Raw genomic sequence first — 21,500 nt, 5'->3', positions numbered from 1 at the left:
AGCGCTGCTGCTAACCTCTCTCTCAAAACATGTATCTATCTTTAACACACGTGAACAATATGAATGTGGATTTATCATAACTCCTTTAGACCCAATAAAGCACCGGTTCGTGAAGTCTCAGATTCTGACATTTCTGCATTTTGCCAACATTTCTTGTCATTGTGAATGGGACAAGACCACAGGAAACAGATGATTCTTCTGCACAATCTGACTTTGCTGCAGCCTGGAATTGAACTACTGGTTTCGTCTGGTCAGAGGAGAACTGGCCCCCCAACTGAGCCTGGTTTCTCCCAAGGTTTTTTTCTCCATTCTGTCACCGATGGAGTTTCGGTTCCTTGTCGCTGTCGCCTCTGGCTTGCTTAGTTGGGGACACTTCATCTACAGCGATATCGTTGACTTGATTGCAAATAAATGCACAGACACTATTTAACTGAACAGAGATGACATAACTGAATTCAATGATGAACTGCCTTTAACTATCATTTTGCATTATTGACACACTGTTTTCCTAATGAATGTTGTTCAGTTGCTTTGACGCAATGTATGTTGTTTAAAGCGCTATATAAATAAAGGTGACATTGACATTGACATTGAATGAAAACGAAAACAACCGTTTTACTGTAACCTGCAGAATGAGTCCACATTCCATCACGGATGACAGAAATGTGACTGAGCAGGTGAATTTCTCCACTTCTGCCCATGGGAAATCCTACAGAAGTATATCAGAGGTAACGTTCAGACACAGTCCCCTCCAGAACCAGCCTTCCGACTCACGTCACCAAAAAGCAGAACCAGTTTTAGTATAAATACCCCAGGTGCTCGGAGGCTCCACACATCCACCATGATGAGGTGTGTTCGTCAGCTCTGTGTGCTGGGGGTGATGATGCTGTGCTCGGGGCTGTGGGTCCACTGCGAAACCCCTCTGAGCGGAGCTTATCTGGACGGAGACGTTAACTGTGCAATTCTGAGTTCAATTCACACTAGAGTAATCGACCTTCATAAACGAACTAAACCACAGCCGTTCGTTTGTACTGGGTGAGTATGCACAAGACTTTCTCATGTTTATAAAAGCAGGAACAGTAGGGGGAAAAAAATCATCATTTGGATTCTTCTGAACTGAAACAGAAATCAGGGACATTTGAGTGCTCAAATATATATAGTATAGTCAGATATAATTGAAAACTCACTAATTATCAATGTATTTAAAAAAAAGTTGTATTATGTTTTTTTTTTTATTGTTGCGAGTTCCATGTGCTATTGTTGTAATTAATATTTATTATGCAGGTCAAACAGATCCTTAATACATTTCAACAAAAACCACAATGACTATTAGTAACTTTAGTAAATAGCAAACAGATTAAAACAGTATCATACCAAAATTATTTAGGTTTATGCATTTGGAAATAGAGCGGTTAGAAAAATTAATGTGAACACATGGGCAGTAGGAACTATTTCATTATTAAGGTGCTTTAATAGCATCATGCCTTTATTAGTTTCCATCACGTAGAGCAGATTGACTCATCGTCTGGACAGTGTAGAGGGGACAGGTTTGGGAACCAATGTTCTAGAGAACCCTGTAGACCTTGATTAGCTCGTTTAGTTGAGCTTAATTAGGGTTGGAGCAAAACTCTGCAGGATGGTGTAGAGTACACAAATGATATTACATAACACCTACAGTAATAATAACAGGTGTTCACATTATTTTGTCCAACATCTGTAGAGCTTTACTATAAAAGTGGTTCTGGTGGGAACTAAGAAATCTCTTTCACTTTTTACCAGATTTGATCTGACCACATTTCTACAATCACTGAGTGCCATCCACACAATTGAAGAAATCAATAACTCTACATTGCTTCCGGGGATCAAGCTGGGATATGAAGTCTGTGATCCTTGTGCGTCTCCCACCAAAGCCCTGCACTGTGTGGAACATCTACTGGCCATTAACGGATCTCTGCCGGCCCTTGTGGACTACACAGACTTCCGTCCACCAGTGAAAGCTCTTCTGGGAGAGAGATACTCAGAGTTATCCATCGCCATCGCCAAGCTCCTCAGCCTCTACCTGCATCCTCAGGTAATTTGTCCACTGTTAAAGCTAATCTTTACATGAATAATCCCCCAAATAATGTGTTTTTTTTTTTTACATACCCTCATGTCACTCCAAACCTGTGAAACTTTATTTATTTTTGAAGAATCTTCATGCAGCTCTTTTCACATTGCCCATGCTTGTCAAAACAGTGGTCCTGACCTGCACGCTATATTCCATGCATTCTGAAGTCATGTGATGCTTTGGGTGTGGAAAAGAACAAAACATGACCCACATCTAGATTCAAAAATGAAAAGATCGTGACTGATGAACTTTAGATGTAAAAATATTTTCTGTCCTTTAGTCAGTGCTAGTGTATGACTTTGAAAACATAGAATATAGCACACAAGTGGTATTTGGGGCTTGACAGTCTCATTGTGTGACAAGAGCTGTATAAATCTCTTTCTGATGACAGAATTGGCCATTTTGGGTGACCCATCGCTTTAAGACCAGTGAAACTCTCTGTAACTCTAGTCAGTTAACTAGTCACAGTCTGCAGGAAACTGAGGCATGAGGTTTATCTGTCTACAGATCAGCTGCTCGTCCTCTTCTCCTGTCCTGAGTGACAAACTGCGGTATCCGTCCTTCATGCGTGTGATTCCCAGCGACGTCTACCAAGCTAAGGCTGTGGTCAATCTCATGTCTCATTTCTCCTGGAACTGGGTTGGTGTGGTGTATGGAGATGATGACTACGGTCAAGCGGCCTACCAAAGCTTCATGCAAGAGTCCCAGGGAAAAATATGTGCTGACTTTGAGAAGGTGGTTCCACACTACTTGGACCACATCGATATCGATAAGCACATCAAAGATGTTGCTCAAAGTATACGAAAATCTGAAGCCAAGGTTGTGCTGCTCATTCTGAAGCCACAGCTGGTGGAGAAACTCTTCACGGAGATGATCCAAACCAACACAAGCAGAATCTGGATCGCGAGCGACGCCTGGTCCATGAACCGCTACTTAACAAAGATGAAAGACATCAACAAAGTGGGCAAAATCTTTGGCTTTTCCTTTTCCATGGGAATTATACCAGGGTTCGAAGACTACTTGAAAAACCTCAGGCCAACGCCAGGAGCAAGAAATGACTTCATAGAGGAGTACAAGCAGCTGAGACTGAACTGCTCCCTGTCGGCCTCCACCTGTGCCGTAGATGACCTGCTGCAGGCGGTGGACCTGAGAGAGGCCTACAGAGAGAGAGTGGCCATGTATGCTTTCGCTCATGGGCTCAGGGCGCTGCTGACGTGCAACGAGTCCGTCTGCTCTGGGGATACCAACTTCCCTCCTTGGCAGGTGAGATTTCATTGTTCATGTTTGTTCAAAATACATTAACTGATGCTAATGTATACTCTTTATGTGTTAAATGTATTTGTATGCTTAGAAAATAACTATCTGTCTATATCAGGGTTTCCCAAATAGGGGCTTGTGATTTGTTGAGAATAATTAGTCACCTCAAATGTAACATTAATAAAGAACAGTAAAAGAGACTGCATGATATGATCTGCTATATTTATCATCTCAGAGGTTCACTGTAAATGCAGTGAATTCCATCTCTGCATGTACTGTGAGTTTAATGTGTTAACAATATTTTGCAGCTAGTGGAAAGTATGCGCAATGTGAATTTCACCCTTGATGGCAACAGATATTCTTTTGATGAAAACGGTGACTTTGCGGATGGTTACGACCTCATCATGTGGAGGGAAAATAATGATGAACGCTTTATTGAAATTGTGGGAAAATTCCTCTCGAAAAGTGGAGACATCGAGATCCTCAGCCAATTCCAGTGGATAAATCACACAGTGAGTTGTGCGGTCTTTAATTCTAGCCACAAGAAATCAGCTGACAATCATTGTCCAGAGTCACAATAGCCGCATCTCCACTGTGGGGTCGGTGCGAGCCAGGGCTTAAAGCGGGCCGGGCGGGGCTCATAGTCTCGGGCCAGTAGCACCGAGGCCAGAATAGCGCAGGGTTTCCACAGTCAGGGCCTGAAGCTCCGCTGCGCGTCACTAAAACACGCCCTTAACACGCCTCTCAGGAACAACGTCAGGCGACCCCATCCTTTCACCAACAAACAGAAGTTATCAGAAAACTAATAAGAAATAAATCATGATAACAGTGGCCTTATGTTTGCATACGTTTTAAAATGTTTCAATTCAAAAACATTGATGTTTTACTATAAGTGATACATTGAGCATAATTAATTTATCAGGCTTGAAAATTTGTCACAGAAATAAATTTCTATTTTATTTACGCTGAAGGTTATGAAAATAGCCTGCTTATTCAGTTGAGTCTGTTTCTGTTTATTTATAATCACAGTAGTCTATACGTCACATTTAGAATGAATGATAATATCTCTATTTTTATAAAAGCTCCTGAACAAATACCATTATTATATTTTTATGACAGGCAACGTGGAGCTAAACTCGAGACGAGACTTATGACAAATAATATGTTACTAAATAAATACATGATTGTTGACGTCTGATTTCTTCAAGCGGTCACATTTACCATGCTTACTATGGTAATGTTAATGCCCAGCATCGCAGTCTTTTGTGTTGCTTATAATATTTCTGCCTTTTATGGTGGTTATAATCCACATCGTATCATATCGCGTTATTTCAAACACTCGCTGCTGACTGAAAGTGAGTTTTGAGCTCAACTTATTTTAGAAAGTTTTTAATGCTGGTGTTACAGCTTTTAGCTTTCTTAAAGGATATGCGGCACAGACGCTCTCCAGACACAGAGAAACCTCGCCTTTGTTCATGACCCCTCCTCTAGCCCCAGCTGGCCCGCTTTGGCCCAAGGTTTAAGTCGGACCAAAAAACCCTGGCCGTTGGTCCTAAGGAAGCCCCGACGAGGCACGATCAAGCCCCGGAAGTGACAGTGGAAACACGACTGGCCCTGGCACGCACTAGCACGCCCGATTTAAGCCCGATAGTGGAAACACGGCTAATGTCTTGTGTAATAATTGAAAGCACACCTCTCTTTCGTCCTCCAGCTGCCCTGGTCCAAGTGCTCAGAGTCTTGTCCTCCTGGCTCTGTGAAGAACCAGTCCAAGATCCCCTGCTGCTACAACTGTGTTCCTTGTGGTGAAGGAAATTACACGGATGACTGGGGTAACTAGAATTCACATTCTGTTGTTATTTTTATTGTTTGTTTCACTTCTACAAATAAAGGAAGCACCCACATTGACACTTGAAACAGCACACAAAGACCCATTTTCATCCAGGTTTTATTCAGTTTTCCAATATAGTACCATGATAATGAGAGGGGTCATACTTAGAAATTGTAATGGGATCTGGTTGATCAATAAGCCTTCTTAAGACATGGACCGTCCTGTCACTAAATCTGGTACTTTCTTAAGCCACATGCAGATTCCCCCGATGAACTGCTTCTTGCACTTCCACAGATCGAGTGTCTATGTACAGTAGGTCTACCTGTTTAATCAAGATAATGCACTGGCTCTTAATCCTGGTCCTGAGGACCCCCCACTCTGCATGCCTCCCCTTATTTAACACACCTGATTCAGAACATCAGCTCATTAGGAGAGCACTCAGATAAGGGAGACACACAATTTGTGCGGGGGGGGGGTCTATCTGTAACTGATATCCACTGCAGGCGAGGGAGCTGAACCTATGTGCAGTTTATTTAAATCCAAAACATGAACAAATACAAGACAGACAGACTTGGCATGACCTTGAAACAAACTTACCTTACAGCAGGTTTCACTAAAACACTTTACACGCCTCTCAGAACGTCAGGGACCCCATCATTTCACCAACAAACAAAACTAACAAACATAGAACAAAGCTAGACGAAAAATTCTTCTTCTTTAAATTTTATTGGTGGTTGACAAGCAACAAAATGGTGTATTTCCGCCACCAACTGGCATGGAGTGTGGGTCAAAATGACTTACTGCCTTAAATATTCTTTCCCACAAATTGACAAAAAAATATATATATTGAAAAACAGAGGACTACATATACACAGAGATTAATGAGTAACAAGGAACACCTGTGAACATTCAAGACAATAAACCAATCACAAAACAGAACTGAGAACCACATACATTTACATTTACATTTATTCATTTAGCAGACGCTTTTATCCAAAGCGACTTACAGATGAGGACAGTGGAAGCAATCAAAAACAACAAAAGAGCAATGATATATAAGTGCTATAACACAGTACACCTAGCATGGGATTTAAAATAATATAATATAAAGAAAACAGATAGAATAAAAAAAGAATAGAGCAAGCTAGTGTTAGAGGTCTTTACACACACACACACACACACACACACACACACACACACACACACACACACACACACACATACTTAATGAAAAGAGAATAGAATATAAAAAGATTAGAAAGGTGGTTAGATTTTTTTAAAGAACAGAATTAGAATAGTGAGTGTTAAAGTTAGAGGGACAAATAAAGATGGAAGAGATGTGTTTTAAGCCGATTCTTGAAGATGGCTAAGGATCACATTACTCAAACAACCAATCAGAACAAGACACATGAACATGGGAGGCAAGGGAACCGCATGACATGAACAAGTTACATAACTGTGACAATACAAAATAAAATCTAAATGACTGTCAAAAAGAAAAACGAACCCCAACATGAAGCCGATGAGTATATATTGTTCCACTACTTTCCAAATAAATGTATAGATGAACATTAACTTACAAGATACATAAAATCAGTAGAGCACATCATCTGACTGACACACTGATCCATTTAGCGCCACTAGACACAGATATCAGAAAACTGAACATCGCCAGTGACCAATCACAATCAAGTATTCCAGAGACATCCAGAGAGATATGATATGCCTCGAAAATCAGTACCAATAATAAAGAACAAACCTCATGAAGACAGAGAGCATTACATATTCTGCATTTATAGTGCAAATCTGATAACTGTACACGTTTTCTTTTTCAGATCTACCTGAATGTCTGAAATGTCCCCGTGGATTGTGGTCTAATTCGGGAGACCGTGAATGCAGGATATTCGAGGAGAAGTATCTGGATTGGAAGGACAGTTATCCCATAGCTCTGTTAGCAGCTACAGCGATAGGCTTAGTTCTAGTGTTGACATCACTCATCATTTTCTTTGTGCACAGAAACACAGTAGTGATCAAAAAGGCTGACAATGCAATGTCTTGTTTCATGTTACTGGGCTTGGCGGTCAGCTTCATCAGTGTAATCATGTTCATCAGCAGGCCAAACCCACATCTGTGTCGGGCACAGCAGGCCGTGTACGGTCTTGGTTTCACTCTGTGTGTTTCATGCATCCTGGTTAAAGCCTACCGCACGTTTCTGGCTTTCATGGCTTTTGATCCACACAGGCAGCATAACTTAAGAAAACTCTACAAGCCTCTTATCAATTTGGTCGTGCTAACTGGTGGCCAAGGTATCATCCTATTGTTCTGGCTGATTTTCAAGTCTCCTTTCCCAGATTTAAAGTGGCCGGGAACTGGCATGGTAAAATACGTTGTCTGTGACGAGGGCTCCATTGTAGGTTTTGGGGTGATGCATGGTTACATAGCTCTATTGGCCTTCATTTGTTTCTTTCTTGCTTTCAAGGGTAGAAAAGTCCCCCATGATTTCAACGAGACTGGTGTCATCATCTTTAGTATGTTGATTCATCTGTTTGTCTGGCTTTGCTTTATTCCCATTTATATTGAAAGAAACCAGACAGAGCAGCGGCACATTGTTCAAGCTTCAGCCATCCTGGCCTCCAACTATGGCATAATGTTTTGTCATTTTGTCCCAAAGTGCTACATAGTCCTGTGGGAGCTGTCCGAGAACTCAAGGGCCTCGGTCATAGGCAGGTTGGCTAGATGTGTTAATGATGACATGGCCAATGCAAACATCACTGTATTAAATGCGGCGAGTCGAATCACTCCAGACTCAGGCATCTTCTGCCATGGTGTAGGAACATCGGTGGTAGAGATTAGCACAGTTTCTAGAGATGTTTCCAGAACTACAAGGCCTGTGGACTTTACAGACCTAGCAGTGCCCCGCCATGCCAAATTGAGACAAAGACACACCACTCACTAGAAATAAAAGGGTTGTCTGGCCAAAACAGTGAATTCATAAACTGGATTTTTCATCTCACATACATTGTAAATGTACCAATACTGTACTCATTGTTTAAAGGTGGTAAAAGGGTGCTTTGATGATTTTTGGTGTACATTTGTAAACATATATTTACACTTAAAACAGGGACTCTGCATTTATGAATTAGTGTACTAAATATAATTATGTATAAACTGGTTCAGATGTTATTGAAAACATGGTAAAGCAACCCTTAATATAATTAAAATACAATTATTTCATACTAAATATATTTCAAATCTATTAACATATTTACTGACATATTATAATTAAACTTTATTTGGAGTACTACAATGCACATTTCATAATATTAAGTCTAAATTGTGTTTTCATTTATCTATTGTTGAATGATATCTGAATAATATCGGTCTTTAAATGCAAGAAATTTAAAGTGTGCCTAAAGTATATTTGAAATAGTTCCACTTTAGTACAATCAAATACTCTTTCTGTACTGTTTCTTTACATGTAATAAACAATAAAAACTGATTTGAGCTTTGAACTTTAATGTTGTTATCAGTGTCTGCTGGATCATTCTGGCCCGTTTGAATCCTGGGCTTTACCAGCTGATTGCAGTCATTACTGGCAGAGGTCCACGAGGGATTTCAGTCAGAAGAAAACATCTAGAAATACTCCAGCTCAGAGCCACTCTGAACTTAATTTAACCTGTACTACTGTTGTTGTTGTTGAAAACACAGAAACAAAATTAAAAGTCACTTAAACTATGGTTTTGATGAAAATTGTAACCACTGTAGAAAACTCTAAAGTCACTTCACATTTTTACAATATCTTTTAATTATAACACTCACATACTGTTAATTCCATTCAGAATTCACCAGGAGTAAGACGAGGTAACCAGCAGGGTATCTTATTAGCAAGATGAGCTTATGGTCTTACGCATGCGCTTTATTTCTCTAGTGTGACCATCTGTGCATGTGAGAAAGACTGGAAGCTTCTGTTTCTCAATCGTGGGCTCTTTGTGGCATACAAAACACCAACTGGACGGTGGTAGATCTTCATCAAAAACGGTCAAAGAATCAGAGAAGGACAGGAATTGTAGACTGCAACAGTTAAGGATTCTGAGAAAACAACTGGTAATGTGCGTAAACAAGAACCAAGCTGGGGATCTCTGATAAAACAGTTTTAAACCTGCAGTCGATAAAACTGATCAAAAGGAATAGGTTTTTCTCATCACCATGGGCTGCTCTCCCTCTAAAGGTCAACTCTTCAGTAAAAAAGCTTTATTGTCTGAATCACCAGAAAACAAGAAGAATGCAGACCTGCTTTCTGATGGGACACAGCTTCTTATCAAAGCAGAGATTAGCACAGCTTCAGAAGGACTAGCGGCAACAGAGATACAAGAAAATGAAAAATATGTACACGGTAAGAGATCATCAGTAGTTGATGTAGTTTGTGATGCCACTGTGACAGTCAAAGAAGATGCTACTGAGACGACGCTAGATATGGTTCACTCTCAGGATGGACAAAGTGCACAAGAGGGTCTCTCAGAAAACCAGAAAGGAGGAACTGAGGAGACAAATATTAAACAAGGAAAGCGGAGGAAGCAAAGAAAATATAGACTGAGAAAAAATTCCTACATGCAGTCAAAAGCAGAGTTCATACTGAAAGCCCACCAGGCAGCCTATGCGTACCTGAACCCCAGCATATCAAAATATGAATCTCTTTTAGGGCTCTTGAGCCAGGCTGCTCAGACCCATCTCTCTGTACAGACCACAGTAGCATCAGTAGTCTTGCACTATGAAGAGATCAACCAGGCTTTGGAGGAAATGGCCTCTGAGGGTGAGCAGCTGCTGAGGGAACACGGACACAACATGACATGGCCCGCTTCACTTAAAGACTATCCACCTACAACAACCAAACCCAGCAACGAACTAAACCTCTCCCAGCTTCCTTCTGAACTGCTGCAGCATATGCTTCTTCACTCCACAGCTAAAATGATCTCTGTGGGAGACTCTGTGAAGTGCCTGAGTGACTCAGCCTTACAGGAACTATCTGAGTACTATGGGTCTCTGTCTCAGACATTAGGAGAGAAGCTGCTGGCTAAGCATAAGGCCGAGGAGCGCTTGAAGCATATCTTGTCCCGTGTGGAAGCTGCTGCCCTCAGGAAAACAAGTCCAGAAGATTCTGCTCTTCACAGTGAGGACAGCGGCATAGGAGCAGACAACGAGTGTCAGAATGGATCGGAGCGTCTCCGTCGAAACAGAGGGATCTCTGGGTCAGGAGCAAATACTGGGATAACATCTCTCTTGACCAGCTCTTCAGATCAGCCGTTCCTTAATGCCAACGAGGAGGTTTCAGATAATGATGATGATGATGATGATGATTATGAGGAGGAGGAAGCAGATCTTGAAAATGAAGTCAGTGGTAAAGATGAGCAGGGTGGGCTGACCGACCAGACGAGGGGAACAATGTGTGGGTCTTCTGAACCAGAGTCCACCCATCCTTCAGTTCAGGGTAGTCTGCAAAAGCAAGACCAAGTCAAGATGGATAACTTAAAAAGAAAACCCAGACGGCCCAAAACTGCAGACAATACCTTTCAGGCGAAACTAAAGTACCGCCATTTGAGGGGACCAAAGCGCTCACAATCTGCCGAGTGTTTGTGTACCAAAGCAGAAGGATCAGATCCTAACCTGCAACTAGGAAACCCGAGGAACAAGCAAACACCTCGCTGGAGGAGAAAAAATAACTTGTCAGAAGAAAGTGTACATGGGGATCATGTTTGGACAAAGATTAGAAGAAGTGCATCAGGAGGACAGTGCACAGCCAGGTACTATGGGCTCCAGTATGGCAGCAAAGGGCCTTTCAGGGAAATATCTTCTAGCTCTCCTCCAATGTTTACCCCAGAACCACCTGGGAGAAATGCTGTCAAGAGGCTTATTAATACTTTTAACCACGGGGTGGAGGACAATTCAAGACAAAGTCCTTTACACCAAAAACCAATAAGAGTAAGGGGCAACAAGAAATGCTCTCTCCCACTGCTACAGAACAGCAGAGGAGCTCTCACCACCAGCAGGAATATCAAGAGTAGCATCCATCCGCTTGAGCCCAGACCTGAGCAACTGGACATAGACAGCCTCCCCCCTCCACCCCCAGAGATGCTCATGGACAGCTCATATGAAAGCAGTTTAGGGTTGCCCACTGAGGAGGGAGCTCACGATGAGCAGTGCAGAGGACAAAGACTCCGCACTTCAACACAAAGAGAGACTGTGCTCTCCAGCCGGACAAGCAGACAGCGAGGCTCCATGAGCTTCTCAACGACTCAGCCTGTGAGGCAAGATTCTCTGCCGGGCATTGAACAAGAATACAAAAAAGTGACTGAACTGGATTCTGAAAGAGAAGAAGCACACACCCTTGACCAGAAATTTAGAAAAGTTGTTCATTTGCCCGCTGATACTTCAGCCAAAACAGTCCCGGCTAATACAGGTTTGAACGGTTCCATGCCTTATCAAGAATGTGAAAACCACAATGAGGGCGAGACTGCAAGTCTGCAACCAAAAACATTTCCTCCAACAACTCCACCTGTCTCGAGGGCACGGCTTCCACCCTCCTGCCCCACTGTGTGCCACGCAGTGCCCAGTCCTCCATCCACAGCCTGCCCCCCGAGTGTGAAGTGGACTCCATCCACAACTTCTGCCACCTCCAGGATACACAGATGTGCGATGGCTGAAGAAAACAGCCTCCACGGTTCTGGGACACAATCGTTTAGTGAAGCTCGGGCAGTGTTCTGTCAGGAGAGCAAATCACTCCCTCACACACTGACACATTCATGTACGTCTACATTACCTCGGCCATGGGGAGAACCTGCCAGAGGAAGAATGATAACTACTCGTCTTCAACCTTCCTTTATGGGAAGCAGTCCATCAGGTCAAAGGTCATCCCATGGTGAGCAGCCACAGTCACTGCCTAATGCCAAACAACAACAGGGCCAGGGCGATGATGTCACACCTTTGACCAGTGAGGGGTGAGTATCTCAGGGTCATCGCATGTGATACTATATAGCAAATGTATGGCATGATATCCTTCAATGACTTAGTGCAGCAGGTTACCTACAAAACAGACACGACAGATGCACCTGGTGCTAAACCGATGCTAAATAAAATGTAATGTTATTAACCTGATCAGCCTTTGTGGTTTCATTTAGTATAAATACCAGCTACTGGTTTATAGCTTGTTTATATAGTTGTTTATAGTTATAGCTTGTACTTTATCTCAGTAAACAAACACTCTTTCCCTCAGCTTTGGGGTTTCTTGTTGAACTGGTTTGCATATTTGTCATAGTGAAAATTCCTACTATCTTGCCATACAACTGATATCATCATCCCATCACTACTTGCAGTGTGTTTGCCGAAACTATCTACCATTTACAATCAATTTGGGTCATTAGAAATAGTTTAAGTGCATCTGTGTAAGTGTACCTAAAGTGCTTCAAAAACAATTTCTGTTCATAGAACAAACTGTGGTGGAAACTAAATAAATATTTATTATTCCACGGTAGTTTCTTGCTAGAAGGATTGCATACTCCAACTATTAATGTCTGTAAATATAACGGAGAACTAGCCCTTGGTGTCTTTTAGACTCTCATGGCTTCAAACTGTTTCTTTGCTGAAAATGTCACACTATGTTTTCATTCACCTTTATTTGTACAGCGCGTTTTACGTTTAAACATTCACATTTGGTTTCTTGGACAGTGACCTGTCATGATAGCATGATGATCCTATATAGAATTGAACACTTCTTTGTCTGTCTGCCTTGATTTTTCAAAGGTCTTTTAGAAAAATAAAAAGTAAACGATGTATAATTGCATGTATACCACTGAACTTTAATAACTCAGCTTCATATAAATGTGATGCCAGTCTTGGGGAAAAACCTGCAGAAACAGGTTCTCTGAGATCACACTCACATATTTATTTCACAGCCTATGAGTCTGGAGACCCCCCCCCCCCCCCCCCGCCGATGTTAATCTCATCACATGTGTTAATCTGAGTGAGGCTCAGGGCAATCCCTGCAGATTAGCATCTACTGACTCACCTGTCCTGATGGCCTACATTCAGACCAGATAACTAGCTAGCTATCAACCCTTATCAAGTATCTTGACCTTCAATGCTGTTTGGGCTTTTTGTAGACAGATCAGCATCAGCTTTATAACACCGTTTGGTTTTTGATTCCTTTCTTGAGTTTTCCTCTCATGTTTGTTGTGTGTTTTCACAGAGCCACCACGGCGTCCATGAGAGCAGACCCCGAGCCGTCCACTGATGATCTGATCTGAACACACACATCCAGATTAGCTGGATTAAGGCCTTTTCTGTCCCCTGAGAGCTCTAACATGGATATACATGGGCACATTTCCAATAAATATAAACCCCATGATGCTTAAAAGAGCTTAGAAGTTTAAAAAAAACCACCTGCCTGTGTCTATCTGTTACTGTGTGTCAATCTGTTTACTTAATCTGTTATTTAAACTCATGTTTACTCTTCTATTTGTAGCATGATCTTCTTTTGGTTATAATACTTAACAAAGGAATATTAGTTCAGTCACATTCTCTCTTTGTATCCTGTAATCAGTTCATCCTGTCATACTCTTATCCTCCTTTAACAGGAGCCTGTTACTCTTACTACTTGTTAGACATATTTAATCACCAATACTTAAAATATTATTTCACACACATACATATATTTTCACACACGTCGAATATAAACACTTAAGCCAGTTTTGTGAATTTAGGGTCAGAACAGTGATTCTGGATTCATTTCATTAGGGCGGATGAACCCTTCAGATTTCTGCATCAATTGATTTAAAAAATGTGATCTGATACTAAAGATAATTCAGTCTCAAACACACACTTTTGCACAGTTTGATCTGCCCTGTCATGAAATAAAAGCACAATGTACCAGCTGCTGGTCAGAGATTTCAGAGATGAGTTATTAAAGGAGAAGCTGAACATGAAATCCTGTCATTATTTATCTCGCTGGCTCTTGTTTTTTCTGTACAACACAAAAGGAGATTCTTCACATAAATCTTTTCCCCATAGTGACCTCATGTAGTGTAAGAATCACCATGAAAGCATCGGACACGTCCCTGGTCTTCAGACGGGTTTAACGCTGCTCCTCTAGAAACACTAGAAGCTGGACAGCGCCACCTGGAGGACCGCAGTCAGAAGGACACAGACTACACCTCTGTTAACAGCTCTGCTCATCTCAGTAGCATCAGTTAAAGGCCTGATATACTTTCAGAGAAGAATGCAGTCATTTGTGTGTGTTGAGAAGAACACTGCACACAACACATCTTCTGATCAGCAGTGTGTTCACAGACAGTACAGCGCTGAGTACTTGACCTTCAGTGAGAATCAAGTCATGGACACCTCCTGGCTTGAGGGGCAGTAAATCACGGGGAAATGTTCATTTTTGGGGGGAACTAACCCTTCTGCACCATCGGAGAGCAGCGATGAGATGCAGTTCAGATCAGTTTGTGATTGAATGGATTTCTTCAGATATAAACTGATCAGTTGTGTCTTATTTTGGAGGACACATGTGAAAATGTCTTTGAGTACACTTCTTAAAGCCACACAAAAGAATCAAAGAATCGTGTAAAACGATTAAAACATGAGATTATGACTTGAAAAAACATAAATATGATAACATACGACACTGAATCTTCAGCTTTTGTTTTTATTGTTCATGAAAAAAAAAAAACCTTTTGGGCAAATAGTATTTAATGCTTCCTTGATTAATTTTTTTACATCCAATTTTAACATTTACATTTTAGAAATCACATTACAAAACAAAATAAGCTTTACATTAAATATAAAAATTGTTCATATACAGTATATGTGTGTGTGTGTGTAGTTTTTAATAGGGAAAATAAAAAAATAAATAAATGAAAATGAGAGTTTCTAAGCACACACACAGTGTCCTTCACTAATATTGGACTCTTGGTAAATATGAGCAAACATGGCTGTGAAAACAAATCTGAATTGTTTATCCTTTTGATCTTTCATAAAAAAAATAAAAAAAATAAATAAAACATCACAATATTGTAACATATCATTAAAGTAAAACAACTGAACGTGGGGAGAAAATCTCATGATGAAATAAGTGTTTTTCTCTGATGAATGTTGGACATAATTATTGGCACCCCTAGAGATTCATATGAGTTAAATGCCTCTGAACTGTATTCTCATTCATCTTTACTTTTTTAGCACACCAGTGTGACTAGAAGCATGAGATTATTATTGACTGATTATAAATATGAGGAACATCATATCCATCACAGATTCAAACCACAGAATATAGTTCTGATTTTCTGATATAGAACAGATTTTCATGTATTTATGCACATCTCTGGCATTACTGAGCAGGACAGGACAGAAGAGGTCACGTGTTACCTGCTTACTGAATCACAACTCACAACAATAATAATTGGTTATCTGTGCGATTATTAAGTAAAGATTGTAGCTCTCGATTGACTTGTTCGGTGTGGCGTCATAGCTGTGTGGGCGAGTCTTTCCCATTCATTGGAGAAGCATGGTGTAGACTCAGAATGGCCTACATAACATCATTTCTGCTGCTCAACAGAGCAACATAGGAATAAAACTGAGCGGCACTGGGTCGGACGCAATCGGTCCGTACGGTATCTGTGACTGGACGAACGACACAACGAGATGGACAAAGGTGTCGTTTCCTCACATTTTCTGTTACCTAATGCTAGAGCAAGAGACCGCTTACTACAAGCCTATACGAGAACGAGACGGCTTGTGGAACGTAAACATTTGACGTTTTGGTTTACTTAATTTTAATAAAGTGATAAAGACTTGAGTAAAAGCCTGTCATACTTTATTATTGATATATTCAAAATATTGTAACACTGACAGGTCTACTGAAGTGCCTTGAAATGTGCAGCGTTATTCTGCGTGGTGTGTGCGGCTGCCTAATCATTTTCACAAATACATGCCATAAATTAAATATATAACATATATTAATATGTAATTATAATTATAATTAATATAAATATAATAATAAATATATACGTTTGTATAGAAAATGTGAAAAAACATGGTTATAAGTTACTAGTTAAACAACGTTTTGCTACACTAACCATAGTTTTACCATGGTATTTGTAGTAAAACTCTGTTAAACAGGTTGCAACAGGATTGACGAACCCCCCCATGGCTAGCTGCATGACTACAGTAAACCGGTCGGTCAGTTATGTCTGATGCTTTCTGAAGAGGATTTCCTTCATTGCCAGTGACACCATGCAAGTCTCCTGCATCTAAAAAAGCTCTCCTTAAAGATCATTGTGCAGTTTCCCCTTCTAACAACATAGCTGATACTCTGTCTAAACTGATCAACACGAGATCAGATGCCATCGAAAATAGGGAAGGTGAACTCCATGACAATAGAGGGTTTAAAGCTGACAACTGATTTTGCATGTACAGAAATAAAGGATACAAAGAGTCGGATTGAGAAAGTTGAAAATGCCTGAAGAAAGAAGAAGAGGTGGTTGCGCAGCTTAAAGACAGAGTAACAGAACTGGAAAAATACTCAAGAAGGTGGAACTTGAATTACACGGGCTACCAGAGTCCGTCGAAGACATTAAAATGGAGACCATCAAGATCTGCCAGACCATTGTGCCTCAAGAACAGAGCAAGCTGATGGAGGAGATCGACATCGTACACCGTCTGGGGTCGAGAGACCAAGAGGAATCATGCTTCACTTTCTGTCAAGAACACAATGGGATGCTATCTGGGCTGCAGCGAAGAACAACCCGTTCCTCTGTGAGAAGGGCTTAAGGTTTGCTGAAGATCTCCCTCAAGCTGTGAAGGAAATTAGAGCCAAGTTTTTAATACATACATGTATTAACTCTTATTAACATAACGGTTTTGATTATCAATATTTATGGGTACAACTCCAATGCACAGAATGCCCATTTGCTTGGTCTGATAGAACAGAGTTAACCCCTGGTTGACTGAATTTCCTAGTGCGCATATTTTAATGGGAGGAGATTTTAATATTATTCTTAATAGTCAAATTGATCGCTGGCCCCCTGGTAGAAATAATTCTGTAACTACAAAGATAAAATCATTAATGGATAGATATGGACTAGATACTGTACGTGGAGGCAAAAATCTTTACTTGTTCTACCAAGAACTGCAGTAACTTTTCTTGCATCGATGACTGGTTAGTGTCAAAGGATTTACACCAAGAGGACATTTCTATTTCTACTCATCCCGCTCCGTTGACCGATCATAAAGCTATTTTAATACGAAATTAACATATGTGCACTTACGAGAGAAACAGCCGGAACATCCTATTGGAAACTCAATCGCTTGTATTTAAACAAACAAATATGTTAAAACAGAAATGAATCGTTTACTTGAATATTTCTTACAGAAAGCAACTGTGGAACAGTCATTTTGTAAAAACTGGGAGCTATTCAAATACGAATGCGCAAAATCCCTGAGATCTCATGGTAGTGTGTGTGTAAGGGCTGGGAGATTAGAGGAAAATAATATTATAGCGCATATTTCCTCCATTATAGAGAAGGGCATAGATAACAGACAGAAGAAGATCAGCTTAAGTGAACAGAATCATATAACAGATTAGAGGAGATTTACAGAAGGAAAGCTGAGGTGCATTCGTTCGCTCCACGAAGAAGTGGCTTGAGGAGGACGAGCAAAATTCCTCTTATTTCTTCCGTTTGGAAAAACAGCGTGCAAATCACAAGACTATACATCAACTTAATATTGATGCTACGATTACCTCCGTCTCTAAGCTAATCTCTAAATTTTGCTCTATGTTTTACAGTAAATTATACACCTCAAATTATTCAGAACAATTAAAGAGTTAGTTCACCCAGATAGTAAAATTATGTCATTAATAACTCACCCTCATGTCGTTCCAAACCCGTGAGACCTCCGTTCATCTTCTGAACACAGTTTAAGATATTTTAGATTTAGTCCGAGAGCTCTCAGTCCCTCCATTGAAGCTGTGTGTACGGTCTACTGTCCATGTCCAGAAAGGTAAGAAAAACATCATCAAAGTAGTCCATGTGACATCAGAGGCTCAGTTAGAATATGTTGAAGCATCGGAAATACATTTTGGTCCAAAAATAGCAAAAACTGCGACTTTATTCATCTTCAGTTCTCTCTTCACAGCAGTTCAGTCAGTGTACTGTTTGAGTAAATGAATTACTCCGGGATATTGCTTTGTTTTAACTCAGAAGGAGTGTCAGCCACATTAAACAAGTTAACAGCTTAAGTCATTTGTGGATTAATGCGTATTAGAGATGTGAACCGTTTAAAACGATTCAGTTCGATTTGGTGAACTGGTTCAAAAAGATCCGGTTACATCGAATGATTCGTTCATGAACCGGATATCCAGACTGCTTTGTTTTGAACTCGCTCACAACAGACACGGAAGAGAAGACAATGCTGAATAAAGTCGTAGTTTTTGCTATTTTTGGACCAAAATGTATTTCCGATGCTTCAAAATATTCTAACTGAGCCTCTGATGTCACATGGACTACTTTGATGATGGTTTTCTTCCCTTTCTGGACATGGACAGTAGACCGTACACACAGCTTCAATGGAGGGACTGAGAGCTCTCGGACTAAATCTAAAATATCTTAAACTGTGTTCAGAAGATAAACGGAGGTCTTATAGGTTTGGAACAACACGAGGGTGAGTTATTAATGACATAATTTTGCTATCTGGGTGAGCTAACCCTTTAACATCATCCTAGGATATAAATATATTGACGTGCCTCGAGCTTCGGGTAAGGGTGGTGGCTTGGCTGCAATATTTGTATCAAATATATCAATTGATGTTATTGATGCTCCTACTGTTTCATGATTTGAATGTCTGGTTTTTAAAGTCAATGGTGCTTCACCTGTTCTTGTGCTGCTAATTTATCGTCCACCAAAACCTAATCCTTTATTTTTCTCTGAGTTTACTGAGTTGCTGACACTTCTTAGTCCACTCTGTCCGTCTATGGTCTTGACTGGCGATGTCAATTTCCATATTGATAATCCAAACTGTGTCAAAACTACTACCTTTTTGGACATTTTGGATGGTTTTGACTTTAAACAGCATGTTACTTTTCCGACCCATAGGCTGGGCCATATATTGGATGTGGTATGTTCTGCTGGTGTTGGTATCCAATCTCTGGATAGTATCGACATGAGTATAAGTGATCATAGACTTATTACTTTTGACATAAATGTTACGTCTTCACGATCTATTTCTGAGCGCACTATCAAATTTCGTAACATCAAGCACATAGACTTCACTCTTTTTTCGACTTTTGTCTCTGGGCTTCCCACTACTAACTCCGTGGAGCACTATAATGCCATGCTTTCCTCACTTTTGGATGAGTTCGCACCTGTGCGAGAACGGCTTGTTACTTTTAGGAAACCCTGTCCATGGTCTACCCCGGATTTACGTTTAATGAAAGCTGCCGGAAGACAATTAGAACGGCAGTACAAAAAATCTGACCTGACGGTGCACAGGCTTCTTTACACTGAACAACAGTCTGCTTACCATTCTGCTTTGAATACTGCACGTAAGAGCTACTATTCAAGCATCATTGGTAACGCTGCAACAAATTCTAAATCGCTGTTTAAGACTGTTGACAATCTTCTCAAACCAACTAAGAATTGAACCTTTTCAATCTGGGTTCAGAAGAGGGCATAGTACTGAAACCGCTTTAATTAGGGTCATAAATGATCTTCTTATCACAGCGGATTCAGGTGCATGCAGTATTTTGGTCTTGTTAGACCTCAGTGCTGCTTTTGACACTATATGTCACTCTCTTCTGCTTGACAGGCTGGAAAATTGGTTGGGTCTTTCTGGAGCTGTCCTCAATTGGTTTTGGTCTTATTTAACGAATCGTGCCCAGTTTGTTGGCTTAGGTAACTATAAATCAGATACCGTGCCTGTTGGACAGGGAGTTCCTCAGGGTTCAGTATTGGGTCCAATATTATTTAACATTTATATGCTTCCACTTGGGCAGATCATTAGGAAACATGGTCTTGGGTATCACTGCTATGCTGATGATACGCAGATTTACATCACCACTAGTCCTGATGTCCATTGCTCATTAATAGCTTTACGTGGTTGTTTAGCAGAGATCAGTAACTGGATGCATAACAACTTCCTGAAGCTGAATGCGAGAATTGATTTTAAAATTCTTATTTTAACATTCAAGGCACTTCATGGGACTGCACCTGAGTATCTTTGTGAACTCATCAGCCCTTATATTCCATCACGCTCTCTTCGCTCTACTAACTCTCTTTCACTTAACCAGCCATCATGCAAGCTAAAGACCATGGGGGAAAGAGCCTTTTCATATAAAGCCCCTAAGCTATGGAATGTACTTCCTCTGCACGTCAGAAATGCACCAACGTTGGATGATTTTAAAAAGTTGATTAAGTCACATTTATTCAAGACTGTCTTTCTATAATGAATGTTTGTATTGCTTTTGGTGTTTTGTTTTACTTTATTCATTAGTTTATAACTGTAGCGCTTTGGGTTTAAGAAAAGCGCATTACAAATAAAATGTATTATTATTATTATTATCCTTTTTTCCTCTTTAAAAGATTTTAAGAATATTTTAACAGAAGATAAGATTTTCTGTGACAAACTCATAACTATTAAAGAAATATTGGACTTTATTAATCATTTAAAAAATAATAAATCACCTGGAACAGATGAGCTAATATCAGAGATTTATAAATCCTTTGCCCGGAAGATAGCGCCTTTCTTACTTCATGTATTCAATGAGAGTATTTCTAACGGTCAGCTGCCATCGAGCAGGAATCAGGGTCTTATCACACTTATTTCTGGATTTCTACAAAGCATTTGATACTCTTGAACATAATTATATTTTCCTTAATCTCAAAAGGTTTGGTTGTAATGCAGTTAGTATTGTAATGCTAACAGCTCCATTAAACTGAAGCATGGGACTTCATCTAGATTTGATGTTAAAATATGTATACGTCAAGGTTGTCCCATTTCTCCTTGTTTATTAGCAGACCATGTTAAGCAGTGATCTTACAGGTATCTCTATTGCAGTCATCGCTCAGTTGGCAGATGACTACTCTCTTCTTAAAAAAAAGTGATCAAAATGGAGTAGCTTTAGGAGTAATAGATGTGTTTCCCAAAGCATCTGGCTTACACCTGAGTATTTCTAAATGTGAACTATTGTCTATTATGGATTGTACCATTCCCTCAATTTGTAATATTCCGGTTAAAGAAAAAGTAGTTTATTTAGGAATTGTTATA

At 40.3% G+C, this 21,500-nt stretch overlaps 2 protein-coding genes across 2 annotated transcripts; both read left to right on the top strand.

Annotated features, from left to right (window-relative positions):
- Nucleotides 1-844: 844 nt before the first annotated feature.
- Nucleotides 845-8,148, top strand: LOC132092843 (G-protein coupled receptor family C group 6 member A). Its single transcript, XM_059499278.1, has 6 exons — nt 845-1,035; nt 1,780-2,071; nt 2,615-3,370; nt 3,673-3,876; nt 5,076-5,193; nt 7,028-8,148. Exons 1-6 carry the CDS (start codon nt 845-847, stop codon nt 8,146-8,148), a joined length of 2,682 nt encoding a protein of 893 aa, XP_059355261.1.
- Nucleotides 8,149-9,114: 966 nt separating this feature from the next.
- Nucleotides 9,115-14,169, top strand: LOC132092819 (uncharacterized). The gene is made up of 2 exons (XM_059499243.1): nt 9,115-12,184; nt 13,432-14,169. Exons 1-2 carry the CDS (start codon nt 9,399-9,401, stop codon nt 13,487-13,489), a joined length of 2,844 nt encoding a protein of 947 aa, XP_059355226.1. The 5' UTR covers nt 9,115-9,398; the 3' UTR covers nt 13,490-14,169.
- The last annotated feature ends 7,331 nt before the right edge of the window (nt 14,170-21,500 follow it).

Source organism: Carassius carassius, chromosome 18 (assembly GCF_963082965.1).
Source record: "Carassius carassius chromosome 18, fCarCar2.1, whole genome shotgun sequence".
NCBI lineage: Eukaryota > Metazoa > Chordata > Actinopteri > Cypriniformes > Cyprinidae > Carassius > Carassius carassius.
This window is presented reverse-complemented; position numbering and strand designations above follow the sequence as displayed.